Source organism: Oncorhynchus keta, unplaced genomic scaffold (genome assembly GCF_023373465.1).
Source record: "Oncorhynchus keta strain PuntledgeMale-10-30-2019 unplaced genomic scaffold, Oket_V2 Un_contig_20852_pilon_pilon, whole genome shotgun sequence".
NCBI classification, from domain to species: Eukaryota; Metazoa; Chordata; class Actinopteri; order Salmoniformes; family Salmonidae; genus Oncorhynchus; species Oncorhynchus keta.
Window position 1 is genome coordinate 1,643 of NW_026282205.1, and position 27,423 is coordinate 29,065.

General features: G+C 40.9%; 1 protein-coding gene across 1 annotated transcript; it reads right to left on the reverse strand.

Annotated features, from left to right (window-relative positions):
• Positions 1-26,368, reverse strand: LOC118373480 (oocyte zinc finger protein XlCOF6.1-like). Its single transcript, XM_052504877.1, has 4 exons — positions 25,995-26,368; positions 25,164-25,424; positions 15,835-16,451; positions 1-1,433 (listed from the first exon to the last, which is right to left on the reverse strand). Exons 1-4 carry the CDS (start codon positions 26,002-26,004, stop codon positions 1,113-1,115), a joined length of 1,209 nt encoding a protein of 402 aa, XP_052360837.1. The 5' UTR covers positions 26,005-26,368; the 3' UTR covers positions 1-1,112.
• Positions 26,369-27,423: the final 1,055 nt, after the last annotated feature.

A 27,423-nucleotide genomic window follows, 5' to 3' on the forward strand; every position in this document is an offset into this window, starting at 1 on the left:
AATACAAAAAATATCCCTCCGCCAGTCTCTGTATTGTCTATGGCAAGGGAAAATAGATAGGGCCCAGTTTACAATGCCTACAGCTTCCACACGATGTCGCCAGTACTGGCAATTCAGTTGTAGTTTATCCTTGGTGGGATGAGGAATAGGCACTTCCTGTCTTGGGGTACACCGAAGGACGTTATGAAAGGGGGAATATGGACGATGATTTCAAGACTTGCTGCTATCGAATACAGATCGCCCCGTGATCAATTTCATCGATTATTAACGTTTACTAATACCTAAAGTTGGTTTACAAAAGTAGTTTGAAGTGTTTTGTCAAAGTTTATAGGCAACTTTTTTAATTTTAAAAAATGACGTTGCGTTTTGGAAAGGTGCTTTTTCCTGGATCAGACGGGCTTCATAAATGGACATTTTGGGTATACATGGACGGAATTAATCGAAAAAAATACCCAATTGTGATGTTTATGGGACATATAGGAGTGCCAACAAAGAAGCTCGTCGAAGGTAATGAATGTTTTATATTTTATTTCTGCGTTTTGTGTAGCGCCGGCTACGCTAATTATTCTGTTTATGTCCCCTTTGGGTATTTCGGGGGTTGCATGCTATCAGATAATAGCTTATCATGCTTTCGCTGAAAAGCATTTTACTAATCTGACATGTTGGCTAGATTCACAATGAGTGTAGCTTTAATTGAGTACCCTGCATGTGTGTTTTAATGAAAGTTTGAGTTGTATCGAGTACTATTAGTTTGTGCTCTGAAATTTCCGCTGATTTTGATCCCTGTACAGAGACAGCAGCCGTAAAAGGATTACAATTCTTATGTTATTTTACGCATTGCTATTCATACAATATGTTACGAACTTGTAATATGTATGATATGTTACGAATTCCAATTTGTTGTTGATAATGTTAGCTAGGTTAGGGGTGAGGGCTTAAATGGTTTTAGGGGAAAGGTTAGCTAACATACTAACAAGTAGTTGCATGCTAAGCTAACATGCTAAGTAATAGCTAAAAAGTAGTAAGTAGTTGCAAAGTTGCTAATTAGCTAAAATGCTACAATTAACCTTGATGAGATTCTAAACACAGCAGCCTTTGGCTAGAAGTTTGAGTTACACGCCCACCCTTCCAGAGCAGGAGTAAGGCTTCTCTCCTGTGTGTATATGTTGGTGTGTTTTTAAGGTATCTAGTCGAGAGAAACTCACCCCACAGTCAGAACAGGAGTAAGACTTTTCTCCTGCACATGTTCTCTGGTGAACTTTTATCTTAGTAGATGTTTTGAAGCATTTTCCACAGTCAGAGCAGGAGTATGGCTTCTCCCCTGTATGTATACGTTCATGTGATCTTAAGTTGGAAAGTTGCGAGAAACTAGTTCCACAGTCAGAGCAGACGTAAGACTTCTCTCCTGTGTGTGTTCTCTGGTGAACTTTTAGCTCTTTTGATGTTTTAAAACATTTTCCACAGTCAGAGCAGGAGTAAGGCTTCTCTCCGGTGTGTGTTCTCTGATGAACTTTTAGATCAGTTGATGTTGTGAAGCATTTTCGACAGTCAGAGCAGACGTAAGGCTCCTCGCCTGTGTGTGTTCTCTGATGAACTTTTAACTGAGTTGATGTTTTAAAACATTTTCCACAGTCAGAGCAGGAATAAGGCTTCTCTCCTGTGTGTGTTCTCTGATGAACTTTTAGATCAGTTAACGTTGTGAAGCATTTTCCACAGTCAGAGCAGGAGTAAGGCTTCTCTCCTGTGTGTATACGTTGGTGTGTTTTTAAGGTGTCCAGACGAGAGAAACTTGCCCTACAGTCAGAGCAGACGTAAGGCTTCTCTCCTGTATGTATACGTTCATGTGATTTTAAGTTAGAAAGATGAGAGAAACTAGTTCCACAGTCATGGCAAAAGAAAGGCTTCTCTCCTGTGTGTGTTCTCTGGTGAACTTTTAGCTCATTTGATGTTTTAAAACATTTTCCACAGTCAGAGCAGGAGTATGGCTTCTCTCCTGTATGTATACGTTCATGATATTTTAAGTGGGAAAGATGAGAGAAACTAGTTCCACAGTCAGGGCAGAAGAAAGGCTTCCCACCTGTGTGTGTTCTCTGATGAACTTTAAACTTATTTGATGTTTTAAAACATTTTCCACAGTCAGAGCAGACGTAAGGCTTCTCTCCTGTGTGCGTCTTCTGATGAACTTTTAGCTGAGTTGATGTTTTAAAACGTTTTCCACAGTCAGAGCAGGAATAAGGCTTCTCTCCTGTGTGCGTCTTCTGATGAACTTTTAGCTGAGTTGATGTTTTGAAGCATTTTCCACAGTCAGAGCAGGAGTAAGGCTTCTCTCCTGTGTGTATTTTTAGGTGTATTTTTAGCTTTGATTGAAATGGGAAAATGTCTTCACAATGTGGGCAGTGATGAGACCTCTTAGCTCTCTGATCTTCCTGCTGATGCTCTCTGGATGTAGAGAATGTCTCAACATGGTCTCCTGTGTGAACATCAGAACCAGTCAGTTGGTGTGATATACATGTCAATCAAATGTATTTTATGAAGCCCTTTTACATTCTTAGGGATGAGACGGTCTGAAATCCTGTTAACGGGATCGATTTGACAACAGCCAGTGAAAGTGCAGGGCGCCAAATTCAAACAGAAATCTCATAATTAAAATTCCTCAAACATACAAGTATTATACACCATTTTAAAGATAAACTTTTTGTTAATCCCACCACAGTGTCTGTTTTCAAAAAGGCTTTACGACGAGAGCATACCATGAGATCATGTTAGGTCAGCAGCTAACATGAAAAACATTTTTCCAGCCAAAGAGAGGAGTCACAAAAAGCAGAAATAGAGATCAACTTAATCACTAACCTTTGATGATCTTCATCAGATGACACTCATAGGACTTCATGTTACACGTACATGTTTTGTTCGATAAAGTTCATATTTATATCCAAAAATTTCAGAAGATACAGGGCAAAAAGTATTTAGTCAACCACCAATTGTGCAAATTCTCCCACTTAAAAAGATGAGAGAGGCCTGTAATTTTCATCATAGGTACACTTCAACTGGCTAGGCCACTCCTGGACCTTGAAATGCTTCTTATGAAGCCACTCCTTCGTTGCCCGGGCGGTGTGTTTGGGATCATTGCCATGCTGAAAGACCCAGCCACGTTTAATCTTCAATGCCCTTGCTGATGGAAGGAGGTTTTCACTCAAAATCTCACGATACATGGCCCCATTCATTCTTTCCTTTACACGGGTCAGTCATCCTGGTCCCTTTGCAGAAAAACAGCCCCAAAGCACGATGTCTTCACCCCCATGCTTCACAGTAGGCATGGTGTTCTTTGGATGCAACTCAGCATTCTTTGTCCTCCAAACACGACGAGTTTAGTTTTTACCTTAAAGTTATATTTTGGTTTCATCTGACCATATGACATTCTCCCAATCTTCTTGCTAAATGGCATATATTTTTATTTTATATTTATTTCTTCTGGATCATCCAAATGTTCTCTAGCAAACTTCAGACGGGCCTGGACATGTACTGGCTTAAGCAGAGGGACACTTCTGGCACTGCAGGATTTGAGCCCCTGGCGGCGTAGCGTGTTACTGATGGTAGGCTTTGTTACTTTGGTCCCAGCTCTCTGAAGGTCATTCACTAGGTCCCCCTGTGTGGTTCTGGGATTTTTGCTCACCGTTCTTGTGATCATTTTGACCCCACGGGGTGAGATCTTGCGTGGAGCCCCAGATAAAGGGAGATTATCAGTGGTCTTGTATGTCTTACATTTCCTCATAATTGCTCCCACAGTTGATTTCTTCAAACCAAGCTGCTTACCTATTGCAGATTCAGTCTTCCCAGCCTGGTGCAGGTCTACAATTTTGTTTCTGGTGTCCTTTGACAGCTCTTTGGTCTTGGCCATAGTGGAGTTTGTAGTGTGACTGTTTGAGGTTGTGGACAGGTGTCTTTTATACGGATAACAAGTTCAAACAGGTGCCATTAATACAAGTAACGAGTCGAGGACAGAGGAGCCTCTTACAGAGAAAGTTACAGGTCTGTGAGAGCCAGAAATCTTGCTTGTTTGTAGGTAACCAAATACTGATTTTCTACCATAATTTGCAAATAAATTCATTAAAAATCCTACAATGTGATTTTCTGTTCCCCCCTCATTTTGTCTGTCATAGTTGAAGTGTACCTATGATGAAAATTACAGGCATCTCTCATCTTTTTAAGTGGGAGAACTTGCACAATTGGTGGCTGACTAAATACTTTTTTGCCCCACTGTATGTAGATATTCCATTTTTTTTACAATAGTAATTTACAATATTAACAACATCTACACTGTATAAATGGTCAATTCGATTTTAGTGGACAATTTTGTCAAAAACGTTTCTTTCAAAAACAAGGACATTTCTAAGTGACCTGAAATTTTTCAACGGTAGTGTATGTATTCATTTCAGTAGGCTGTATGGGAAGGGGAATCAAACTATTCTAAAACTGGGTAGGAGTCAAAAACTAATAAGAGGCAAAAGTGGTGAAAATGATGAGCTATACCATCTTCCACTCAACATCACAAGGGTTAGAAACTACACAGACTCATTTCATAGAACTTTAAAACACTGGCAGTTTGTCTACTCCACTTCCTTAGTCGACTCTCTAATCACTCCAGACAGCCCAGTGAATAAAACAAATGCTGGCAAATCTGTTGTCATCCATAAAAGTCTTAGTTGCATGAAATAAGATCTACAATGCATTCATAAAGTATTCAGACCCCCTTGCTTTTTTTCCACATCTTCTTAAATTACAGCCTTATGCTAAAATGGATTAATTTGGTTTTTTTCCTTCTTCTCATCAATCTACAAAAAAATACCCCAATAATGACATCACAATACCCCATAATGACATCATAATGGCAATACCCCATAATGGCATCACAATATCCCATAATGTCATAATCATAATGGCATCACAATACCCCATAATGGCACCCCATAATGGCATCACAATACCCCATAATGGCATCACAATACCCCATAATGGCATCACATAATGGCATCACAATAAGTTGTAGAAACATCTCAAGGATCATCTCATAGCAAAGGGTCTGAAAACTTACATAAATAAGCAATTCCTATCATTGTTTTGTTTTTTACATTTGCAAGAATTTCTAAAAACCTGTTTTGTTTTGGTATTTTGTCATTATGGGGTATTTGATGTCATTATGTGATGTCATTATGGGGTATTGTGATGTCATTACCAAAATGGGAGAAAAGGGAAGGGGTCTGGTGCCCTCGGAAAGTATTCAGACCCCTTGACTTTTTCCACATTGATATGTTACAGCCTTATTCAAAAAAAAATATGTGATGTCAATATTACGGTTTAGGGGTAAATTTATACAAATTTTAAAAAACTGAAAAACAAGACAGACTCAAAATTCAGTTCAGATGCTTCCTGTTTCCATTGATCATCCTTGAGATGTTTCTACAACTTGACATATTAAATATATATGAATCACATATAAGTCATCAGGATGTGGTAGTCTACTGGTTATGTTCAACACTTCTCCAATCGTTGTTGAGATCTGATATTCTGTGCAGCAAACAAATTATAATTCAATATTGACAGTGATGATGCCATGGCCTATGTTGAAATGAGGTATGCCTAACTTGGTGATTGAGGGTATTAAACATTTTCAACGTTCTTGAGACAATGTGTGGGCAAAGGCAGGCGTTACAAGTTTAAATTGTTTTTGCTTCGCTGTGAAGTCTTGAGTTGTTCAGGGATGTGTGATGTCAGAATTACAGAATTCAACCTAGCAATAGACTGGTCATAACTTATGGAGGTCTAATATATGAAGATAACTTATAGATAGAACCAGCTCTTACCATGACTAACAGTTGTCCTAATCTTCTCCTCCTCTTCTTCATCTTTAATGTTGACATTCAGCTCCAGTGTTTGACTGCAGTCTTCCAGCTTCACTGATGCCATCTCTGGATCCTGCAGAGCAAACTGGGCTCCACTGTCACAATCAGGACCCAGTGACTGTAGGTTTCTACTCAGTGTGGAAGGAGAGAGGCAGGCTGGGTTTGTCCTCACTGTTGATGTTAAACGGCCTCAGACTTAATCTGAGTCGGTCTGTAGTAATAAAGACAAACGGACACAAAAGTTATTTTCTTGACAGTTCTGGCACTTTATTCTGTAAAAATATTTTCTCTTTTTTCATGTTTAATTATCTCATTTCAGTAGATCAGGTAGATAATCCCTGACAAAACATTCATTCTAAATGACTTAGTAAATGTAACAAAGTACACATTTTAAATTCACAACATAAGTGCACTTAATCTATAGTAGATTTCCTAAATTCATAAATGCATAAATGACTCAAAAACCATTTAGTACAAGATCACAGTATGTTTCAGGCAGCACTATGTACTATTTTATGAATAACCTTGTCTTCACTGTATTAAGCTCCATCAGTCTGCACTGTAGTTCCACCAGTCTGTCTTACAGCCTCTGCATATGATACATCATGACAGATTCTATATATCTGAGCATCTCTGCACCTGGCATCCACCAAATGCTGCTCTGTCTGTCCTCCACACAATTGCAACACTTAACTGTCACATTGCTCCAACATTCACTGTAATCATGTTCCCCACCACACTTGGCACATCTTTTCACTCAACAGCTACATGTCCCATTCTTTGGCATTTAAAAACACTGTGATGATTCACTGTTGCTGCTCCAGTTTCAACTGTTCTGCTATGGAACCCTGACCTGTTCACCGGACGTGCTACCTGTCCCAGACCTGCTGTTTTCAACTCTCTAGAGAGAGCAGGAGCGGTAGAGATACTCTCAATGATCGGTTATGAAAAGCCAACTGAAATTTACTCCTGAGGGGCTGACCTGTCGCACCCTCTACAACCACTGTGATTATTATTATTTGACCCTGCTGGTCATCTATGAACATTTGAACATCTTGGCAATGTTCTGTTATAATCTCCACCCAGCACAGGCAGAAGAGGACTGGGCACCCCTCAAAGCCTGGTTCCTCTCTAGGTTTCTTCCTTCGTTCTGGCCTTTCTAGGGAGTTTTTCCTAGCCACTGTGCTTCAACACCTGCATTGCTTGCTGTTTGTTGTTTTAGGCTGCGTTTCTGTACAGCACTTTGTGACTTCTTTAACCCTCTTTCCTACTGATCAACCTTTATGTAGCTCCCTTCAGTAACCACGAGCACAACCGTTCCTTGATTTTAACTGGCGGCTTTATTCTGTAGTTTTAGTCAGAATTATCACCTTCCGTGAGAACTATAAAGTAAATGAAAAATACAGTTGCACACTCTTACAACCTTATCTTACGAGTGACTTATTAGCTTGTATAACTCTGAAGTGCTTACATACATAACAGTTTAACCGGCGTTATAACGGGTTCAGATTAAACACATGAATAAAGGAACAAATACCTAATTGGCTGCTTATTACAGAAGGGAGGAAATCAAACTTCACACTTATTATTCCTGGTATGAATTCACACTTCATCCTAACATACACTCTTCAACCTTTATGAACTACACCCGATGACATGAAAACCTAGCTAACGCAGCGCAGGATTGACTTCCCTCCAAAAGTGTGTTGCTACAATAAGGATCCCCGTTACAACAGTATTAGCTACGTAGTTCCGCTTGTATTATCATTTCTCCCGCACAGCGGACACGTAAACAATTCAAACAAAAGACAACGACATAACCTGTAAGTCTAACTTCAGTTACACTTTAGGCTTCAACCACTCTGTCTCCCTTCACATGTTCTTTAACAATATCATCCATGGACATAGATATTGGGACCTCAGAGATTATTACTCCCTTCAATGTAGGGTCATGGCTTCTGAGCTTCGTCCCATTATGATTTTCCAATTGAAGAATCTTCCCTTGCTGAACCTGATCAGCACAAGATATTAACAATCTACCACTTTCAATGTTTTATTTCACCTTTATTTAACCAGGTAGGCTAGTTCAGAACACGTTCTCATTTACACAGCTGCATCCCAGTTTAACTTCACCTCTTTTTATGGCCTTGGTTAATCAGGGTGTAAATGAGGCCCTGTGGTCTCCTCAAACACCATCCCAACTTTCCACACTAACACATTATTACTCTAGTTCCCTACCCTGGGCCTCTAGTTACTATACTACATGCACCCCTGCTTCCAGTATCATTATCTCTGTTCTTCCTATATCTTTCCACTACAGAACATTCACATACTAGGCCCTCATCCTCCCGCATTGATCGCATTCCATTGAGGGCCAATTCTCATCAGGTGTTCCTTTTTTCCTTTCAATTAAAACCTAGACAATCAGATGAGGGGAGTTCCTTTCTAAATAGTGACCTTAATTCATTAATCAAGTACAGGTGTGGAGCGAAAACACGCAGACACTTGGTCCTCCATGGAATGAGTTTGACACGTGAACCGATTCATCCTCATTAATCGACACCATTCCATGCAGTTGGCCTCTCTCTCCAAATGGTGAAGGATAACTTCAGTTAGCTTCCCTCTATTTTGACACTTCATCACACAGCCTCATGTCGCCATTTCACCACGAGCAAACTCCTAGAAAGACGACCGAAACCGTTAAAGCCGCCATTTGACTTGCTTCGTCCGAATCATCCTGATCTCGCGAGCTTACATTAACGAAACAGTGTATATAAACTCGCGAGAACAGGATGGTTCGGACAAGGCTATTTACCAGCTCATAAACATTTTACACAAAACCAAGAACATGTAAAAACGAACTTAAATAAATGGAATCTTTATGACATGACTTTGACGAAAATATGTACGTAGACTTAGGGTTTGTGTGAGTGTTTCTATGTGACTTGTAAAATCGTTTTTAATCACGTTCTTCACTCACTTGGTTAGACTCCAAAATAACACATACAATTAAAACCATTACCAGGCGTGAAACGGATTTGTTGCATAGCATGTTATATATTCTTTCGACATTAGAAAGTTTAAACATGCTATTACATACCTACAATGATACATTTGAAACGGAGACAACCACTATCGAAACAACAGCACAGTTTTGTCGTTTCGACCCGGAACTTCCTGTTACCCACTACGACAGTGCGACAGCGTCATCTTCTTCTCTGGTATACTGACATTTACAGAAATATAACCTGTCTGCGGCCACCTACTGTAAGGTTAGTAAACTGTAGAAGAAAATACATTTCCTTTGCCGAAATGGGGAACAACGACATCAAAACCAAATACATAAATAGATAAATAAAAACTTCCCACTGCTTCAGTCACAGTCCTATTCAAATCACATCCCTACACAGACTCATGGGCCTCGTAGGGAGGAACATCTTCAAACAGTATTCCCTGCAATCAGTGATGTAAAGTACATAAGTACAAATAGTTTAAGTATATTTGGGTGTCAGGGAAAATGTATGGAGTTTTGGGAGTATCTGTACTTTACTTTTGATATTTTTTAACAACTTCCACTTTTACTCCACTACATTCCTAAATAAAATAATGTACTTTCAACTCCATACATTTTCCCTGACACCCAAAAGTACTTGTTAGATTTTGAATGATTAGCAGGACAGGAACATTGTTCAATTCGCGCATCCCTACTGCATCTGATCAAGGGGCCAGGCTTCCAGTCAAAAAGCATGCTTTCCACTGTGCTCAGAGGGCATTTTCTGTACTGCAGTTCAGCTGAAGCACGGCCCAATTCCCATTGACGGACCCATTGCGAAGTCACGTTTTTTTTTTAAAAACAAGACAATTTACTCATCAAGTCTGTAAACAAAACATCCATTGAATTATTCAAGTTATTGCCGAGGTTAACCATTTTAGATTCATGATATGAGGTGGGTGAGCTTATGCCACATGCAGATGCTGAAGGGAAAACACACCTCTTGACCTGCTGTGCATAATTTAGGTGAAGCCTCGTCTCATAGACTAGGTGTAACATAGTAAATATAAATCAGGGACTCTCAAAACAGTATTATGTTACGTTTTTCTGGTTACAAAAGACAGATGGTTACTTAATAAATGGAATTTGTTGGTGCTGTACTGTAACAGCGAGCTGAGCCAGTTGAAAGTATTGACAACAGGGACATATTGTCGGTGACTGTGTGCTCCTTCATTAGTTTTGTATTTATTATTATTTTACTTCTGGTACCCTCCTACCTGAGAGGCATGAGGCCTGTGTGGCGTTGCAATGTTAAAATTATCCCAGTGTGGAGATGAAACTCTTCTGCAAAGATACATCTTCTGCAAAGATACATGCTCTGTCCTCTCTGCTCTACCCAGGTGATTTAATGTAGATAATACTAATACAGAGAGAACCACTGCTCTTCCTAGGTATTTTTATGTTGGTAATACTAATACAGATAACCACTGCCCTACCTAGTGTTTTAATGTGACTCATACAGAGATAACCATTGGACATGCATTTTCCATTATGCCATTGTGTTTATCACTTCAGATCCTTAAATTGTAGTTTAAAGCATATACAGGGCATTATACAAGACCCCTTGACTTTTTCCACATATTGTTACATTACAGGCTTATACAAAAATTTATTAAATGCATTTTTTACCCCTCATCAATATACACACAATATACACATAATGACAAAGCAAAAAAGTTTTTTATAAATTTGTCAATTTATAAAAATTAATACCCTTTCCTCTGAGACTCAAAATTCAGCTCAAGTACATCCTGTTTCCATTAATCATCCTTGAGATGTTTCTACAATTTGATTGGAGTCCACCTGTGGTAAATTCAAATGTATGGATATGATTGGAAAAGGATCACACCTGTCTTTATAAGGTCCCACAGTTGACAGTGCAAGTCAGAGCAAAAACCAAGCAATGAGGTTGAAGAAATTTTCCGTGGAGCCTCAACCAGGTTTGTGGTGAGGCACAGATCTGGGGAAGAGTACAAAACAATTCTCAACTCTCTGTTGGCTGGGCTCCCCACTTGTGCCTTCAAACTCCTGCCCTACATTGGGCGCAGACCTTTTAAGGGCTCCTGAGTGGTGCAGTGGTCTAAGGAACCTCATCTCAGTGCAAGAGACATCACTACAGTCCCTGGTTCGAATCCAAGCTGAATCATTTACTGCCTTTTAAAATAACATGCCTGACTTACTTAAACAAATGTGGTTTCTACTGACAATTGATATTTACAAACTATGGCATAAGGGGACGGCAAGAGGCAATCCGCAATCTTGATTAAGACATTAGTGAGTGAGCTAGGACGGACATAGTCCAGAACATGGGCCATTCTTACAGTGTTCTCCCTGAACGCCAAGTCAGAACCGTAGGATAAATAAAGGGGCATATATGCAGACAATGAAAATTCTTACAATATTCAATGATTTCATTTCTCAAAAACAGGTTATTATATCCAAAATTAAGATGTGAAACTAGATAAAATTATTAGGGTGAGGCACATGCTACTAACATCTTACTACACAACATACACTTAGTATTACTTTCTTAGCTACAGTATACACATCTCCCTGGCATATTACATAATTTATGCAGCAGCATACAAGACATTTTTGGACTCACCTTGTTGTGCTGTGCTCACTTGAACAGGAATGTGGCGCGGCAGTTCTTCATGGGCATATTTTGTTGTCAAACTTCGTCAACAAAGTCTGCCATTCTCTGGATTTATGGTGCTTTCAAGACAACTGGGAACTTGAATTAAAAAAAATGGAATCATGATGACGTCAGTGATCTTCAGGTTGTAGATGAAGAAAGAGGTCCAAGTTCCCAATTTACAATTCCGAGTTGGATGAAAGTTCAAAACGTATTTTCTCAGTCGTAGCTTGTTTTTCCCCAAGTTCCCAGTTGTTTTGAACTCACACAAGTCAGATTTTGCAGTACTGTGTTAAGTTGATTTGAGCAAGGCACAAATCAAGCTTCATTGACAGCATGGCCAATGTTGAATGTTTACAGTTTTAAACTAGGAAAACAGCCCCTTAGACTTGGGACCACACAGCCACTCCAATGAATAGCAGGCTAATGATTGCTTTGCAATGTTTGCAGTTAGCCACTGATTCCTTCCAAACCACTCATTGTTGAATTTGCAATTTGTTGTGTGATGTTTGTGTCCAATGGCCGATGACCACCGATACATTTTATCCATAATTTCTCATTATTTCTCTTCATATGACAAAGATTAAAAATGATTTGCCAGTAGATTGTCGACTTGATTCATGATGATGACTGCTAGCTCAGATTTTGACATGATGTTGACATGATCAGTCCAATCAAAGCGACTGTAGATATCACATGATTTGAAGTTATTCTATCTGTGGACAATGACCTTAAGCCTTCTTGGATGGGCACTTCTAATGTAACTCTATGGCAGCACCCAAGGGGCTTGAATTTTCCATTTCTACCCTTAGACTTGGCAGTGACGTATTGTCCCCATGAATGACAGAACACTGAGCCGATCACGGCGCACAGCTCCCTATTTTCTGCGGGCTTGCCCCACCTCCACAGAAGGCTGAAGACCTGCATTTTGGAGCTGCCTTACTCAAGAAAACAAAAAAAGAGTCAATGTTTGTATGCAGCTTTATGAATAACTCAATATGTTTTTTTACATTGTTTGCAAACAGATAATTTATTTCACTAAAACTGTGGGGCTCAAAACAGGTGGCTCACCTGCCCTGAATGATGGGTCTCCACTGAACTTATCTAGAACACTGCAGTCCGTCTGGGTGTTTAACCTTCCCAAGATCCCCCATGTCACCCTGCTCCTCCGTACATTCCACTGGCTTCCAGTCGAAGCTCACATCCACTACAAGACAATGGTGCTTAATTACGGTGCAGCAAGAGGAACTGCCCCATCTCTACCTTCAGGCTCAAACCCTGTATCCCAACCCGAGCACTCAGTTCTGCTACCTCTGGTCTCATGGCCGTCCCACTGCTACAGGTCAAGCTCCCTCTCAGCCCAGTCAAAGCACTTCTCTGTCCTGGTACCCCAATGGTGGCACCAGCTTCCTTCTGATGCTAAGGACAGCAGAGTCCCTTCCCATCTGCTTTAATAATGGGAATTGATGGGAAATTATGTAAAATATATCACTAGCCACTTTAAACAATGCTACCTAATATAAAATATATGGAAGAACTTAATATCCATCTTAAGAGTGGAAAAGCACTTGTGGTTGTCTGAAACCCTACATCTTTAATGAGTACCCCCAAATAATACTACTACTAGAACTGGCTAATTGAGGGGAAATGTGTTTACTGTGATATGTGGTTGTCTCACCTGGCTATCTTAAGATGAATGTACTTAATGTGCTGGTGACATCACAGGGTCAGAGAAGAACTCCTGACTGTAGTCATACAAAAACACTCCCAGCACTCAGCCCATAAGAACCATTCATACCATAAGAACCATTCAGATCTAATATGGAAGAACTGAATACTGTCAGACTAATATGAAGAACATACAACCATAAGAACCATTCATACTGTCAGATATAATATGAAGAACTGAATACAACCATAAGAACCATTCATACTGTCAGATCTAATATGAAGAAGCTGAATACAAATATGAAGAACTGAATACAACCAAGAACCATTCATACTGTCAGATCTAATATGAAGAACTGAATACAACCATAAGAACCATTCATACTGTCAGATCTAATATGAAGAACTGAATACAACCATAAGAACCATTCATACTGTCAGATCGAATATGAAGAACTGAATACTAAAGAGAAGAAGAGGTTGACCAGTGCATATTCATGTAACTTTATTTTTCATTGGCAGATCAATAAAGTTTGCTTCAATGCAGTTTTCCAAACACATTCATGATCAATAACTACAATAACTCATCTAGTTTTAAAGACAATTAATAAACACATGTATTCATTTCATAAGCTGTGTATCATTAAATAAAGTTGGAAAACACCCCCCCCCCCCAAACTAGTGGTGAAAAGTGATCATCACACCATCTCTATCTGATTCATGTTAGGGGCGGAAGGTAGCCTAGTGGTTGGAGCGTTGGGCCAGTAACCAAAAGGTTACTAGATCAAATCCCGAGCTGACAAGGTAAAACTCTGTTGTTCTGCCTCTGAACAAGGCAGTTAACCCACTGTTCCTCAGCTATCATTGTAATTAAGAATTTGTTCTTAACTGACTTGCCTAGTTAAATAAAGGTTCAATAAAAAATGTAAGAAGCGTCTACTAGCTCCTTCCCACAGAATACTGCAGAGGGACAACCTGGTCTCAGAGCAAAACGTATTATATGTTACAAAAACATCCATTCTACTCCATTTAGCATGTTAGGTTACATTACATTGGCCTACCAATATAAACTTTACAAAACATGTAAAGTATTGGTTTCATGAGCTGAAATAAAAAATTCCAGCAATGTTCCATGTGCAGTACAAAAGCTACAACTGCAGATCAAATGTAACCATGTGCAGCCCAACCTTTGTTACTATTCCCTGGGGGCTGAGCATTTCAGCCTTTGTCAAGATATTCCATCCACCTGACAGGTGTGGCATATCAAGATGCTGATAAAACAGCATTATCATTACACAAGTGCACCTTGTGCTGGGGGACAATAAAAGGCCACACAACACAATGTCACATATATCTAAAGTTCAGGGAATGTGCAATTACATGATGACTGCAGGAGAGAATTCAATATGTATATCTCTACCATAAGCCACCTCCAACGCCATTTCAGAGAATTTGGCAGTACATCCAACCGGCCTCAACTCATGTTGATTGAATGAGCCTGGCTTCCAAGTGAAATCCATAGATTATGGCCTCTTATTTAAAATGACTGATTTCCTTATACAAACTATAAATCTTTGAAATTGTTGTGTTTAAATTGTTCAGTGTAATACAACTTCTAGGACGTATCGTATGTTACGAATTACAATTCTTACGTTATTTTACACATTGCTATTCATACAATACGTTGTTGCTAACATTAGCTAGGTTAGGGGTGAAGGGTTAAATGGTTTTAGGGGAAAGGTTAGCTAACATACTAAGTAGTTGCATGCTAAGCTAACATGCTAAGTAATAGCTAAAAGTAGTAAGTATTTGCAAAGTTGCTGATTAGCTCAGAAATGCTACAGCTTCTCTCCTGTGTGTAAACACAGCATGCCTTTGGCTCAGTTGCTGTTTGAGACACGCCCACCCTTCCACAGAGCAGAGTATGGCTTCTCTCCTTTATGTGTATGTTGGTTTAGCTCAGTTGCTGTTTTGAAGCATTTTGTTTTAGGTATCCAGTTGAGAGAAAGAAACTCCCCACAGTCAGAGCAGGAGTAAGGCTTCTCTCCTGTATGTATACGTTCATGTGATTTTAAGTTGGAAAGTTGCGAGAAACTACTTCCACAGTCAGAGCAGACGTAAGGCTTCTCTCCTGTGTGTGTTCTCTGGTGAATTTTAAGCTTATTTGATGTTTTAAAACTTTTTCCACAGTCAGAGCAGGAATGAGGCTTCCCTCCTGTGTCTGTTCTCTGATGAACTGTTAGCACAGTTGATGTTTTGAAGCATTTTCCACAATCAGAGCAGGAGTATGGCTTCTCCCCTGTATGTATACGTTCATGTGATTTTAAGTTGGAAAGTTGCGAGAAACTAGTTCCACAGTCAGAGCAGACGTAAGGCTTCTCTCCTGTGTGTGTTCTCTGGTGGACTTTAAGCTTATTTGATGTTTTAAAACCTTTTCCACAGTCAGAGCAAGAATAAGGCTTCTCTCCTGTGTGTGTTTTCTGATGAAATTTTAGATCAGTTGATGTTGTGAAGCATTTTCCACAGTCAGAGCAGGAGTAAGGCTTCTCTCCTGTGTGTGTTCTCTGATGAACTTTTACCTCTTTTGATGTTTTAAAACATTTTCCACAGTCAGAGCAAGAATAAGGCTTCTCTCCTGTGTGTGTTCTCTGATGAACTTTTAGATCAGTTGACGTTGTGAAGCATTTTCCACAGTCAGTGCAAGAGTAAGGCTTCTCTCCTGTGTGTATACGTTGGTGTGTTTTTAAGGTGCCCAGACGAGAGAAACTCGCCCCACAGTCAGAGCAGACGTATGGCTTCTCTCCTGTATGTATACGTTCATGTGATTTTAAGTGGGAGAGTTGAGAGAAACTAGTTCCACAGTTAGAGCAGACATAAGGCTTCTCTCCTGTGTGTGTTCTCTGGTGAGCTTTTAGCTCATTTGATGATTTAAAACGTTTTCCACAGTCAGAGCAGGAGTAAGGCTTCTCTCCTGTGTGTGTTCTCTGGTGAGCTTTTAGCTCATTTGATGATTTAAAACTTTTTCCACAGTCAGAGCAGGAATAAGGCTTCCCTCCTGTGTGTATTTTTAGGTGTGTTTTTAGCTTTGATAGAAATGGGAAAATCTCTTCACAATGTGGGCAGTGATGAGACCTCTTTGCTCTGTCCTCTTCCTGCTGTTGCTCTCTGGATGTAGAGAATGTGTCAACATGGTCTCCTGTGTGAACAACATAAGAAGAACCAGTCAGTTGGTGTGATATACATGTCAATCAAATGTATTTTATGAAGCCCTTTTTACATCAGTAGTTGTCACAAAGTGCTTAACAGAAACCCAGCCTAAAATCCCCAAAGAGCAAACAATGCAGATGTAAAAGCACAGTGGCCACAAACAACTCCCTAGAAAGCAGGAACCTAGGAAGAAACCTAGAGAGGAACCAGGCTCAGAGTGGTGACCAGTCCTCTTCTGGCCATACCGGGTGACAGGTAGCCTAGTGGTTAGAGCAACCGAAAGGTTGCAAGATCGAATCCCGAGCTGACAAGGTAAAAATCTGTTGTTCTTCCCCTGAATAAGGCAGTTAACCCACTGTTCCTAGGCCATCATTGAAAATAATAATTTGTTCCTAACTGACTTGCCTAGTTAACCTGTTTGGGTGCATGTCCAAACGCTAGCAGGACACCTACGACAACATCCGGTGAAATTGAAGAGCGCGAAATTCAAAATACAAAAATCGTAATATTAAACATTCATGAAAATACACGTGTCTTACATCATTTAAAAGCTTCTTGTTAATCCAACTGTGTTGTCAGATTTCAAAAAGGCTTTACGGAGAAAGCATACCATGCTATTATCTGAGGACAGCACCCCACAGACGTCACAAAATCAGACAGCATTTTTTTTAAATCACTTACCTCTGAAGATCTTCTGATTGCAATCCCAAGGGTCCCAGCTACACAATGAATGGTTGTTTTGTTCGATAAAGTCCTTCATTATATCCCAAAACTGTCAGTTTAGTTGGCGCGCTTGATTCAGTAATTCACTCGTTCAACATGCACACAAACTAAAGTTACCGGTAAAGTTTGTCCAAACAAGTCAAACAATGTTTTTAATTAATCCTCAGGTATTCTAATATGTAAATAAACAATAATATTTAAGACGGAGAATAGTGTGTTTAATAGCAAAGATAAATAACGAAGAGCGCACTCTCGTTGATGCGCGCAACATGACTACTTTTCTAAAGGGGGACATCTTGGAAAAACTACAAATACTTGTTCATTTTTCAAAAAACAAGCCTGAAACCCTTTCTAAAGACTGTTGACATCTAGTGGAAGCGATAGGAACTGCAATCTGGGTCCTATCTATGTGTATATCCCATAGGCAAGCATTGAAAAAACCTGTGACCTCAAATAAAAAAAATCCTCAGGTTTTTGCCTGACATATCAGTTCTGTTATACTCACAGACAGTGTTTTCTATCAAGTATGTGCATATCCTAGCTTCTGGGCAGTTTACAGGCAGTTTACTTTGGGCACGTCAGTCATCGGAAATTCCGGGACAATAACAGGTATGCTAAGAAAGTTAAATAACGATTAAAAATATATAAATACACTACCATTAGTGGTGAAATAAATGAATACATTCTCAAGTTTGGGGTCACTTACAAATGTCCATGTTTTTGAAAGAAAAGCACAATTTTTGTCCATTCACATAAATGTCAAATTGATCAGAAATACAGTGTAGACATTGTTAATGTTGTAAATGACTATTGTAGCTGGAAACGGCTGAAGATTTCGTACAACACTGTGTTCTACTCCCTTCACAGAACAGTGCAAACTGGCCCTAACCAGAATAGTGTCTCGAAGGCCAGCATCCCGGAGTCGTCTCTTCACTGTTGACGTTGAGACTGGTGTTTTGCGGGTACTATTTAATGAAGCTGCCAGTTGAGGAATTGTGAGACGTCTGTTTCTCAAACTAGACACTCTAAAATACTTGTCCTCTTGCCCAGTTGTGCACCGGGGCCTCCCACTCCTCTTTCTATTCTGGTTAGAGCCAGTTTGCGCTGTTCTGTGAAGGGAGTAGAACACAGCGTTGTACAAGATCTTCAGTTTCTTGGCAATTTCTCACCTGGAAGAGCCTTCATTTTTCAGAACAAGAATAGACTGACGAGTTTCAGAAGAAAGGTCTTTGTTTCTGGCCATTTTGAGCCTGTTATCGAAGAGACAAATGACCCAGATACTCAACTAGTCTAAAGAAGGACCATTTTATTGCTTCTTTAATCAGCAACACAGTTTTCAGCTGTGCTAACATAATTGCAAAAGGGTTTTGTAATGATCAATTAGCCTTTTAAAATCATAAACTTGGATTAGCTAACACAACATGCCATTGGATCACAGGAGTGATGGTTGCTGATAATGGGCCTCTGTACACCTATGTAGATATTCCTTTTTTTTTAAATCATCCGTTTCCAGCTACAATAGTCATTCTGTGCAGCGCATAACGAGACGTAGGCCTATATCATATTTCTCAAATCCTTTTCAGGCTAAATTCCAGCCGACCATGGAGAAAACAGTAATGCCTAACTACACTGAAAAAAATATATAAATATAACATGTAAAGTGTTAGTTCCATGTTTCATGAGCTGAAATAAAATATCTGACATTTTCTAACACACATAAAAACCTTATTTCTCTAAAATTGTGTGCACAAATATGTTTACATCCCTGTTAGTGAGCATTTCTCCTTTGCCAAGATAATCCATCCACCTGACAGGTGTGGCATATCAAGAAGCATAATCATAACACAGTTGCACCTTGTGCTGGGGACAATAAAAGGACACTTTAAAATGTACAGTTTTGTTACACAACACCACAGATGTCTCAAGTTTTGAGGGAATGTGCAATTGGCATGCTGACTGCAGGAATACCCACCAGAGCTGTTGCCAGAGAATTGAATGTTCATTTGTCTACCATAAGCTGCCTCCAATGTCGTATTCGAGTATTTGGCAGTACATCCAACTCACAATCGTAGACCACGTGTAACAACGTCAGCCCAGGACCTGAGGTGGGTCTGGCTGCCAAGTGGGTGGGCCTATGCCTTCCAAGGCCCACCCATGGCTGCACCCCTGCCCAGTCATGTGAAATCTACAGGTTAGGGCCTAATTCATTTCCAATTGACTGATGTCCTTATTATATATATATAAAAACAGCCAAACATGTTCTCTTATTTCTGCGTCACCAAATGTTGTGTGAGACAAAAGAGTAGGCTAGGTGAGCATCAATCACTAGTTCGGTGCAGCAGACTGCAGGGGTGTAGTGCTGCAAGTGATGAGCCGCCACAATGGTGTTTGTTTAGTAAAGTTAGATCAATGTCTTGGACGATCACCTAATGATTAATTAGTAGTCCACATCACCAAATATTATAGCATAACATTACTGTTACAACAAAAACAACACCTCATATCTTAGGAGATTTTAGGATGGTTTGCTGAATCGTCCCAAACTCAACAGCGCCATGAGGCAGAATGTGTTTTGATTAAAACAAAATACAGGAAGTCTATATAATTTAACACCATCTGCTCTAATTTTATAACCAAACAGTAATTCAAGAAGATTTAAATGCATATTCCCATGAAATTGATTGAGATCAAACGATTGGCATGCAGACGCAGCTTGGTCATTTCACTGGTAAAACGTGAAGAATTATAATTCAATATTGACAGTGATGATGCCATGGCCTATGTTGAAATGAGGTATGCCTAACTTAGTAATTGAGGGTATTAAACATTTTCAACGTTCTTGAGACAATGTGTGGGGAAAGGCAGGTGTTACAAGTTTAAATTGTTTTTGCTTCGCTGGGAAGTCTTGAGTTGTTCAGGGATGTGTGATGTCAGAATTACAGAATTCAACCTAGCAATAGACTGGTCATAACTTATAGAGGTCTAATTTAGAGGTCGACCGATTAATCAGAATGGCCGATTAAATCGGTCGATTTCAAGTTTTCATAACACCGATTCTTTTTTATTTTTTTTACCTTTACTTAACTTTATTTTTAATGTATTTTTAATTTCACCTTTATTTAACCAGGTAGGCAAGTTGAGAACAAGTTCTCATTTACAATTGCGACCTGGCCAAGATAAAGCAAAGCAGTTCGACACATACAACGACACAGAGTTACACATGGAGTAAAACAAACATACAGTCAATAATACAGTAGAAACAAGTCTATATACGATGTGAGCAAATTAGGTGAGATAAGGGAAGTAAAGGCAAAAAAAGGCCATGGTGGCAAAGTAAATACAATGTAGCAAGTAAAACACTGGAATGGTAGATTTGCAGTGGAAGAATGTGCAAAGTAGAAATAAAAATAATGGGGTGCAAAGGAGCAAAATAAATAAAATAAATAAATAAAATGAATACAGTAGGGAAAGAGGTAGTTGTTTGGGCTAAATTATAGGTGGGCTATGTACAGGTGCAGTAATCTGTGAGCTGCTCTGACAGCTGGTGCTTAAAGCTAGTGAGGGAGATAAATGTTTCCAGTTTCAGAGATGTTTGTTCCAGTCATTGGCAGCAGAGAACTGGAAGGAGAGGCGGCCAAAGAAAGAATTGGTTTTGGGGGTGACCAGAGAGATATACCTGCTGGAGCGCGTGCTACAGGTGGGAGATGCTATGGTGACCAGCGAGCTGAGATACCTAGCAGGGTCTTGTAGATGACATGGAGCCAGTGGGTTTGGCGACGAGTATGAAGCGAGGGCCAGCCAACGAGAGCGTACAGGTCGCAATGGTGGGTAGTATATGGGGCTTTGGTGACAAAACGGATTGCACTGTGATAGACTGCATCCAATTTGTTGAGTAGGGTATTGGAGGCTATTTTGTAAATGACATCACCGAAGTCGAGGATTAGTAGGATAGTCAGTTTTACGAGGGTATGTTTGGCAGCATGAGTGAAGGATGCTTTGTTGCGAAATAGGAAGCCGATTCTAGATTTAACTTTGGATTGGAGATGTTTGATGTGGGTCTGGAAGGAGAGTTTACAGTCTAACCAGACACCTAGGTATTTGTAGTTGTCCACGTATTCTAAGTCAGAGCCGTCCAGATGTCAACTGGTTGCTGCGGAAAAGGAGGAGGTCAAAAGGGGGGTGAGTGTAGCCGATGTGAAACGGCTAGCGCGTTAGAGGTGGTGCGCACTAATAGCGTTTCAATTGGTGACGTCACTTGCTCTGAGACCTTGAAGTAGTGGTTCCCCTTGCTCGGCAAGGGCTGCAGCTGTTGTAGTTATTGTTACATATAGAGACAGATATGACACTATTGAGCAAAGATAGGTATACATTAGACCACAAACAGAAAGCGGACAGGAAACCACAGATTAAACAGACATAAGTGTAATGGCCGAAGCCATACTTGCTTTACTGTGCATAAGGGCTTAGGGCAAAGAGGAGGAGGTGACCCTTAAATACATGATCTATTATGGAAGGAGCAGGACATCATTATAAAGATTAGATAGAGAGGGTAAAGGCCATAAGTGCTTAGGGTAAGATAGATATACATTAATTTTAGGACATGAGAGTGTCCTGCCACCATTGTAATCTAATCAAGAGCGGATACAGGCGTTATTAGACATGAACATGGAAGAAGCTTGGACTGAAAGATAATGGTGACCGATGACTTGAGGGAAGTAACTTCATTAACATATGGAATGGACTCATATGTTGTATGTGTATAAAAACAGAGCCAGTGCTCTGGGAAAGTGTGTGTTCTACGGACCATCTAGGCTTCTGATACGTTTGTATTAAAAGCCTATATTGAATTCACAAGTTCTTGTAAGTGTTATATTTTGTAACGATCCTCCAAGACAACACTCGGTAGCGGTGAACAACTCATCGCTGCTCATATTTTTAGTCTAAACACCCCTCAACTTGGATATATACGCACCAAGTCCCCAACTATGAATTACATTTTTTTTTCTTACGGCGAAGGGGGTGCAAACCATACAGAGCTTTTGTGGAGCGATGGGTAACGATGCTTCGAGGGTGACTGTTGACGTGTGCAGAGGGTCCCTGGCTCGCGCCCGGGTCGGGGCGAGGGGACGGACTAAAGTTATACTGTTACAAATCCAGAGCCGATGTCAACGAGGCAAGTCAGTTAAGGACACATTCTTATTTTCAATGGCGGCCTAGGAACAGTGGGTTAACTGCCTTGTTCAGGGGCAGAACGACAGATGTTTACCTTGTCAACACGGGGATTCGTTTTTGCAACCTTCCGGTTACTAGTCCAACGCTCTAACCACCTGCCTTATATTGCACTCCACGAGGAGCCTGCAGGCTGACTACCTGTTACGCGAGGGCAGCAAGAAGCCAAGGTAAGATGCTAGCTAGCATTAAACTTATAAATAAACAATCAATCTTCACATAATCACTAGTTAACTACACATGGTTGATGATATTACTAGTTTATCTAGTGTGTCCTGCGTTGCATATAATCGATGCGCTGCCCATTAATTTCTCATTGAATCACAGCCTACTTCGCCAAACGGGTGATGATTTAGCACTGTCGTTGCACCAAACCTAACCATAAATATCAATGCATTTCTTTAAAATCAATACACAATTATATATTTTTAAACCTGCATATTTAGTTAATATTGCCTGCTAACATTGCGTCCTACCTGACAGGTCGCTCCTACCAGGTGGCGTGGCGAGAATCTGTCTCCTCACCACGCGCTCTCACCACTGGTGTCCCCCAGGGCTCTGTTCTAGGCCCTCTCCTATTCTCGCTATACACCAAGTCACTTGGCTCTGTCATAACCTCACATGGTCTCTCCTATCATTGCTATGCAGACGACACACAATTAATCTTCTCCTTTCCCCCTTCTTATGACCAGGTGGCGAATCGCATCTCTGCATGTCTGGCAGACATATCAGTGTGGATGACGGATCACCACCTCAAGCTGAACCTCGGCAAGACGGAGCTGCTCTTCCTCCCGGGGAAGGACTGCCCGTTCCATGATCTCGCCATCACGGTTGACAACTCCATTGTGTCCTCCTCCCAGAGCGCTAAGAACCTTGGCGTGATCCTGGACAACACCCTGTCGTTCTCAACTAACATCAAGGCGGTGGCCCGTTCCTGTAGGTTCATGCTCTACAACATCCGCAGAGTACGACCCTGCCTCACACAGGAAGCGGCGCAGGTCCTAATCCAGGCACTTGTCATCTCCCGTCTGGATTACTGCAACTCGCTGTTGGCTGGGCTCCCTGCCTGTGCCATTAAACCCCTACAACTCATCCAGAACGCCGCAGCCCGTCTGGTGTTCAACCTTCCCAAGTTCTCTCACGTCACCCCGCTCCTCCGCTCTCTCCACTTGCTTCCAGTTGAAGCTCGCATGCGCTACAAGACCATGGTGCTTGCCTACGGAGCTGTGAGGGGAACGGCACCTCAGTACCTCCAGGCTCTGATCAGGCCCTACACCCAAACAAGGGCACTGCGTTCATCCACCTCTGGCCTGCTCGCCTCCCTACCACTGAGGAATTACAGTTCCCGCTCAGCCCAGTCAAAACTGTTCGCTGCTCTGGCTCCCCAATGGTGGAACACACTCCCTCACGACGCCAGGACAGCGGAGTCAATCACCACCTTCCGGAGACACCTGAAACCCCACCTCTTTAAGGAATACCTAGGATAGGATAAAGTAATCCTTCTCACCCCCCTTAAAAGATTTAGATGCACTATTGCAAAGTGGCTGTTCCACTGGATGTCATAAGATGAATGCACCAATTTGTAAGTCGCTCTGGATAAGAGCGTCTGCTAAATGACTTAAATGTAAATGTAATGTAACATGAATTTCTTATAACTAGGGAAATTGTGTCACTTCTCTTGCGTTCCGTGCAGTCAGGGTATATGCAGCAGGTTGGGCCGCCTGGCTCGTTGTGAACTGTGTGAAGTCCATTTATTCCTAACAAAGACCGTAATTAATTTGCCAGAATATACATAATTATAACATAACATTGAAGGTTGTACAATGTAACAGGAATATTTAGACTTATGGATGCCACCCCTTAGATAAAATACGGAACGGTTCCGTATTTCACTGAAAGAATAAACGTTTTGTTTTCAAAATGATCGTTTCCGGATTCGACCATTTTAATGACCAAAGGCTCATATTTCTGTGTGTAATTATGTTATAATTAAGTCTATGATTTGATGTTTGATAGAGCAGTCTGACTGAGCGATGGTAGCACTGTCGTGCGTTTTGCCAGCAGCTCGCTCTGAGACATGGAGTAGTTGTTCCCCTTGCTTTGCAAGGACCGCGGCTTTTGTGGAGCAATGGGTAACGATGCTTCGAGGGTGGCTGTTGTCGATGTGTTCCTGGTTCGAGCCCAGGTAGGGGTGAGGAGAGGGACAGAAGCTATACTGTTACACTGGCAATACTAAAGTGCCTATAAGAATATCCAATAGTCAATGTTAATGAAATACAAATGGTATAGAGAGAAATAGTCCTATAATTCCTATAATAACTACAACCTAAAACTTCTTACCTGGGAATATTGAAGACTCATGTTAAAAGGAACCACCAGCTTTCATATGTTCTCATGTTCTGAGCAAGGAACTTAAACGTTAGCTTTTTTACATGGCACATATTGCACTTTTACTTTCTTCTCCAACACTTTGTTTTTGCATTATTTCAACCAAATTGTTGAAATGTTTCATTATTTGAGGCTAAATAGTTTTTATTTATGATTTTTATTGATTATTTTAAGTTAAAATAAGTGTTAATTCAGTATTGTTGTAATTGTCATTATTACAAATAAATAATATAAAATAGGCCGATTAATCGGTATCGGCTTTTTTGGTCCTCCAATAATCGGTATCGGCGTTGAAAAATCATAATCGGTTGACATCTAGTCTAATTTACGAATTTAACTTATAGATAGAACCAGCTCTTACCATGACTAACAGTTGTCCTGATCTTCTTCTCCTCCTCTTCTTCTTCTTCTTCATCTTTAATGTTGACATTCAGCTCCAGTGTTTGACTGCAGTCTTCCAGCTTCACTGATGCCATCTCTAGATCCTGCAGAGCAAACTGGGCTCCACTGTCACAATCAGGACCCAGTGACTGTAGGTTTGGACTCAGTGTGGAAGGAGAGAGGCAGGCTGGGATTGTCCTCACTGTTGATGTTACCGGCCTCAGACTTAATCTGAGTCGGTCTTTAGTAATAAAGAGAAACATACAAAAGTTATTGTCTTGACAGTTCTGGTGCTTTCTTTATTCTCTATTAATTATGTCATTTCAATAGATCAGGTAGCTAAGCATTGACAGAACATTAAATCATTTCCCATTGGACAAAGTGCACACTTTAAATTACACAACGTAACCTATAGATTTCCTGAATTAAAATAAATGACTCAAAAACCATTTAGTACAAGGTTGCAGTACGTTTCAGGCAGCACTATGTACTATTTTCCTGAATAACCTTGTCTTCGCTGTATTATTTAAATCAGAAACCAATTGTATTTCCCGTTCACACCACAGCAACATTTATAGATAAAGATAGATACAACTGAATGTGTCTGAATATTAGTACACATGTAGACAACTGATACATTCAGCACCAAGTCAAGTCTGGGACCAAAAGGTTTTATCACGTTCTTCACTCATTCGGTTTGACAGAAAGACAACACATACAATTAAAACCTTTACCAAACGTGATGATACCCATTGTTTAGCTAGAATTTGATAACATGTTCTTTCCAACGTTTAAAGACGCTATTACATACCTGTAGTCATACATTTAAAACGGAGACAAAAGGTATCATATCAACATCAAAAGTTCTGACGCTTTCTTTATTCTGAAGAATGGCGTGCGCTTGCCCGGAAGTTCCTGTTTCATTCATACAAATGTAATGTGTATGTGTCCACCTACTGTACAGTTAGTGAACTGCGGGGGAAAAGTAATGTCCATTCCAGAAAAGCGGGTAAAACGACATCAGACAAAATACGAAAATGGATCAATAAAAAAACCCTCTCACTCCTTCTGTCACAGTCCAAATCACACCCCTACACAGTCTCAGGGGCCCAATGCTTCGGCAGTTAATTACAAAAACCTTTCAGCCGCACATACAATTATATCCAGTTTCTTAAACGTCTTGTTCGTTTGGGCAGTACAATTAATCACCTGCGTAATAAATGCCACAAAATCCACCTTCGTTACAAATCAGTGTATCAGTATCCCTCAACTGGTGAACGACATTCTGAATCTCTACAGGCTGCGGGGCATCCATTGCCATAGCTTCCACAGCTCCCATCGCTCCTTCAACTACTTCCCGTCCTGTAGGAGACCTGCTGTACAGCCCAGATCCTCGCTCCTTCAACTACTTCCCGTCCTGTAGGAGACCTGCTGTACAGCCCAGATCCTCGCTCCTCCAACTACTTCCCGTCCTGTAGGAGACCTGCTGTACAGCCCAGATCCTCGCTCCTTCAACTACTTCCCGTCCTGTAGGAGACCTGCTGTACAGCCCAGATCCTCGCTCCTTCAACTACTTCCCGTCCTGTAGGAGACCTGCTGTACAGCCCAGATCCTCGCTCCTTCAACTACTTCCCGTCCTGTAGGAGACCTGCTGTACAGCCCAGATCCTCGCTCCTTCAACTACTTCCCGTCCTGTAGGAGACCTGCTGTACAGCCCAGATCCTCGCTCCTTCAACTACTTCCCGTCCTGTAGGAGGCCTGCTGTACAGCCCAGATCCTCGCTCCTTCAACTACTTCCCGTCCTGTAGGAGACCTGCTGTACAGCCCAGATCCTCGCTCCTTCAACTACTTCCCGTCCTGTAGGAGACCTGCTGTACAGCCCAGATCCTCGCTCCTTCAACTACTTCCCGTCCTGTAGGAGATCTGCTGTACAGCCCAGATCCTCGCTCCTTCAACTACTTCCCGTCCTGTAGGAGGCCTACTGTACAGCACAGATCTTCAAACTCCTTCACCCTAGCAGGGCACTCTGGGAATTCGTCAACTTGAATTCTATCTCGATTGCTACACAGCACATCATCAGATACTTCAATTACACACACTTAGCCATAAATGACCATGCTTTTCTCATTGTCTTCACGGAACCGGCTTATACACCAAACTCTCACTGGGTATATTATGTTTCCCAGCGTCACATGAGTAGCAGTAGCGAGCGGTGCGTGGGTCAAATCACTGAGGAAGTA

Coding starts and splice junctions, on each gene's coding strand:
- LOC118373480 (XM_052504877.1), bottom strand. Junction 16,452..25,163: donor CAGGACAACTGTTAGTCATG/GTAAGAGCTGGT, acceptor TTGTTCACACAG/GAGACCATGTTGACACATTC. Junction 1,434..15,834: donor GTTTTAAAACATCAAAAGAG/GTAAAAGTTCAT, acceptor ACATCAAAAGAG/CTAAAAGTTCACCAGAGAAC.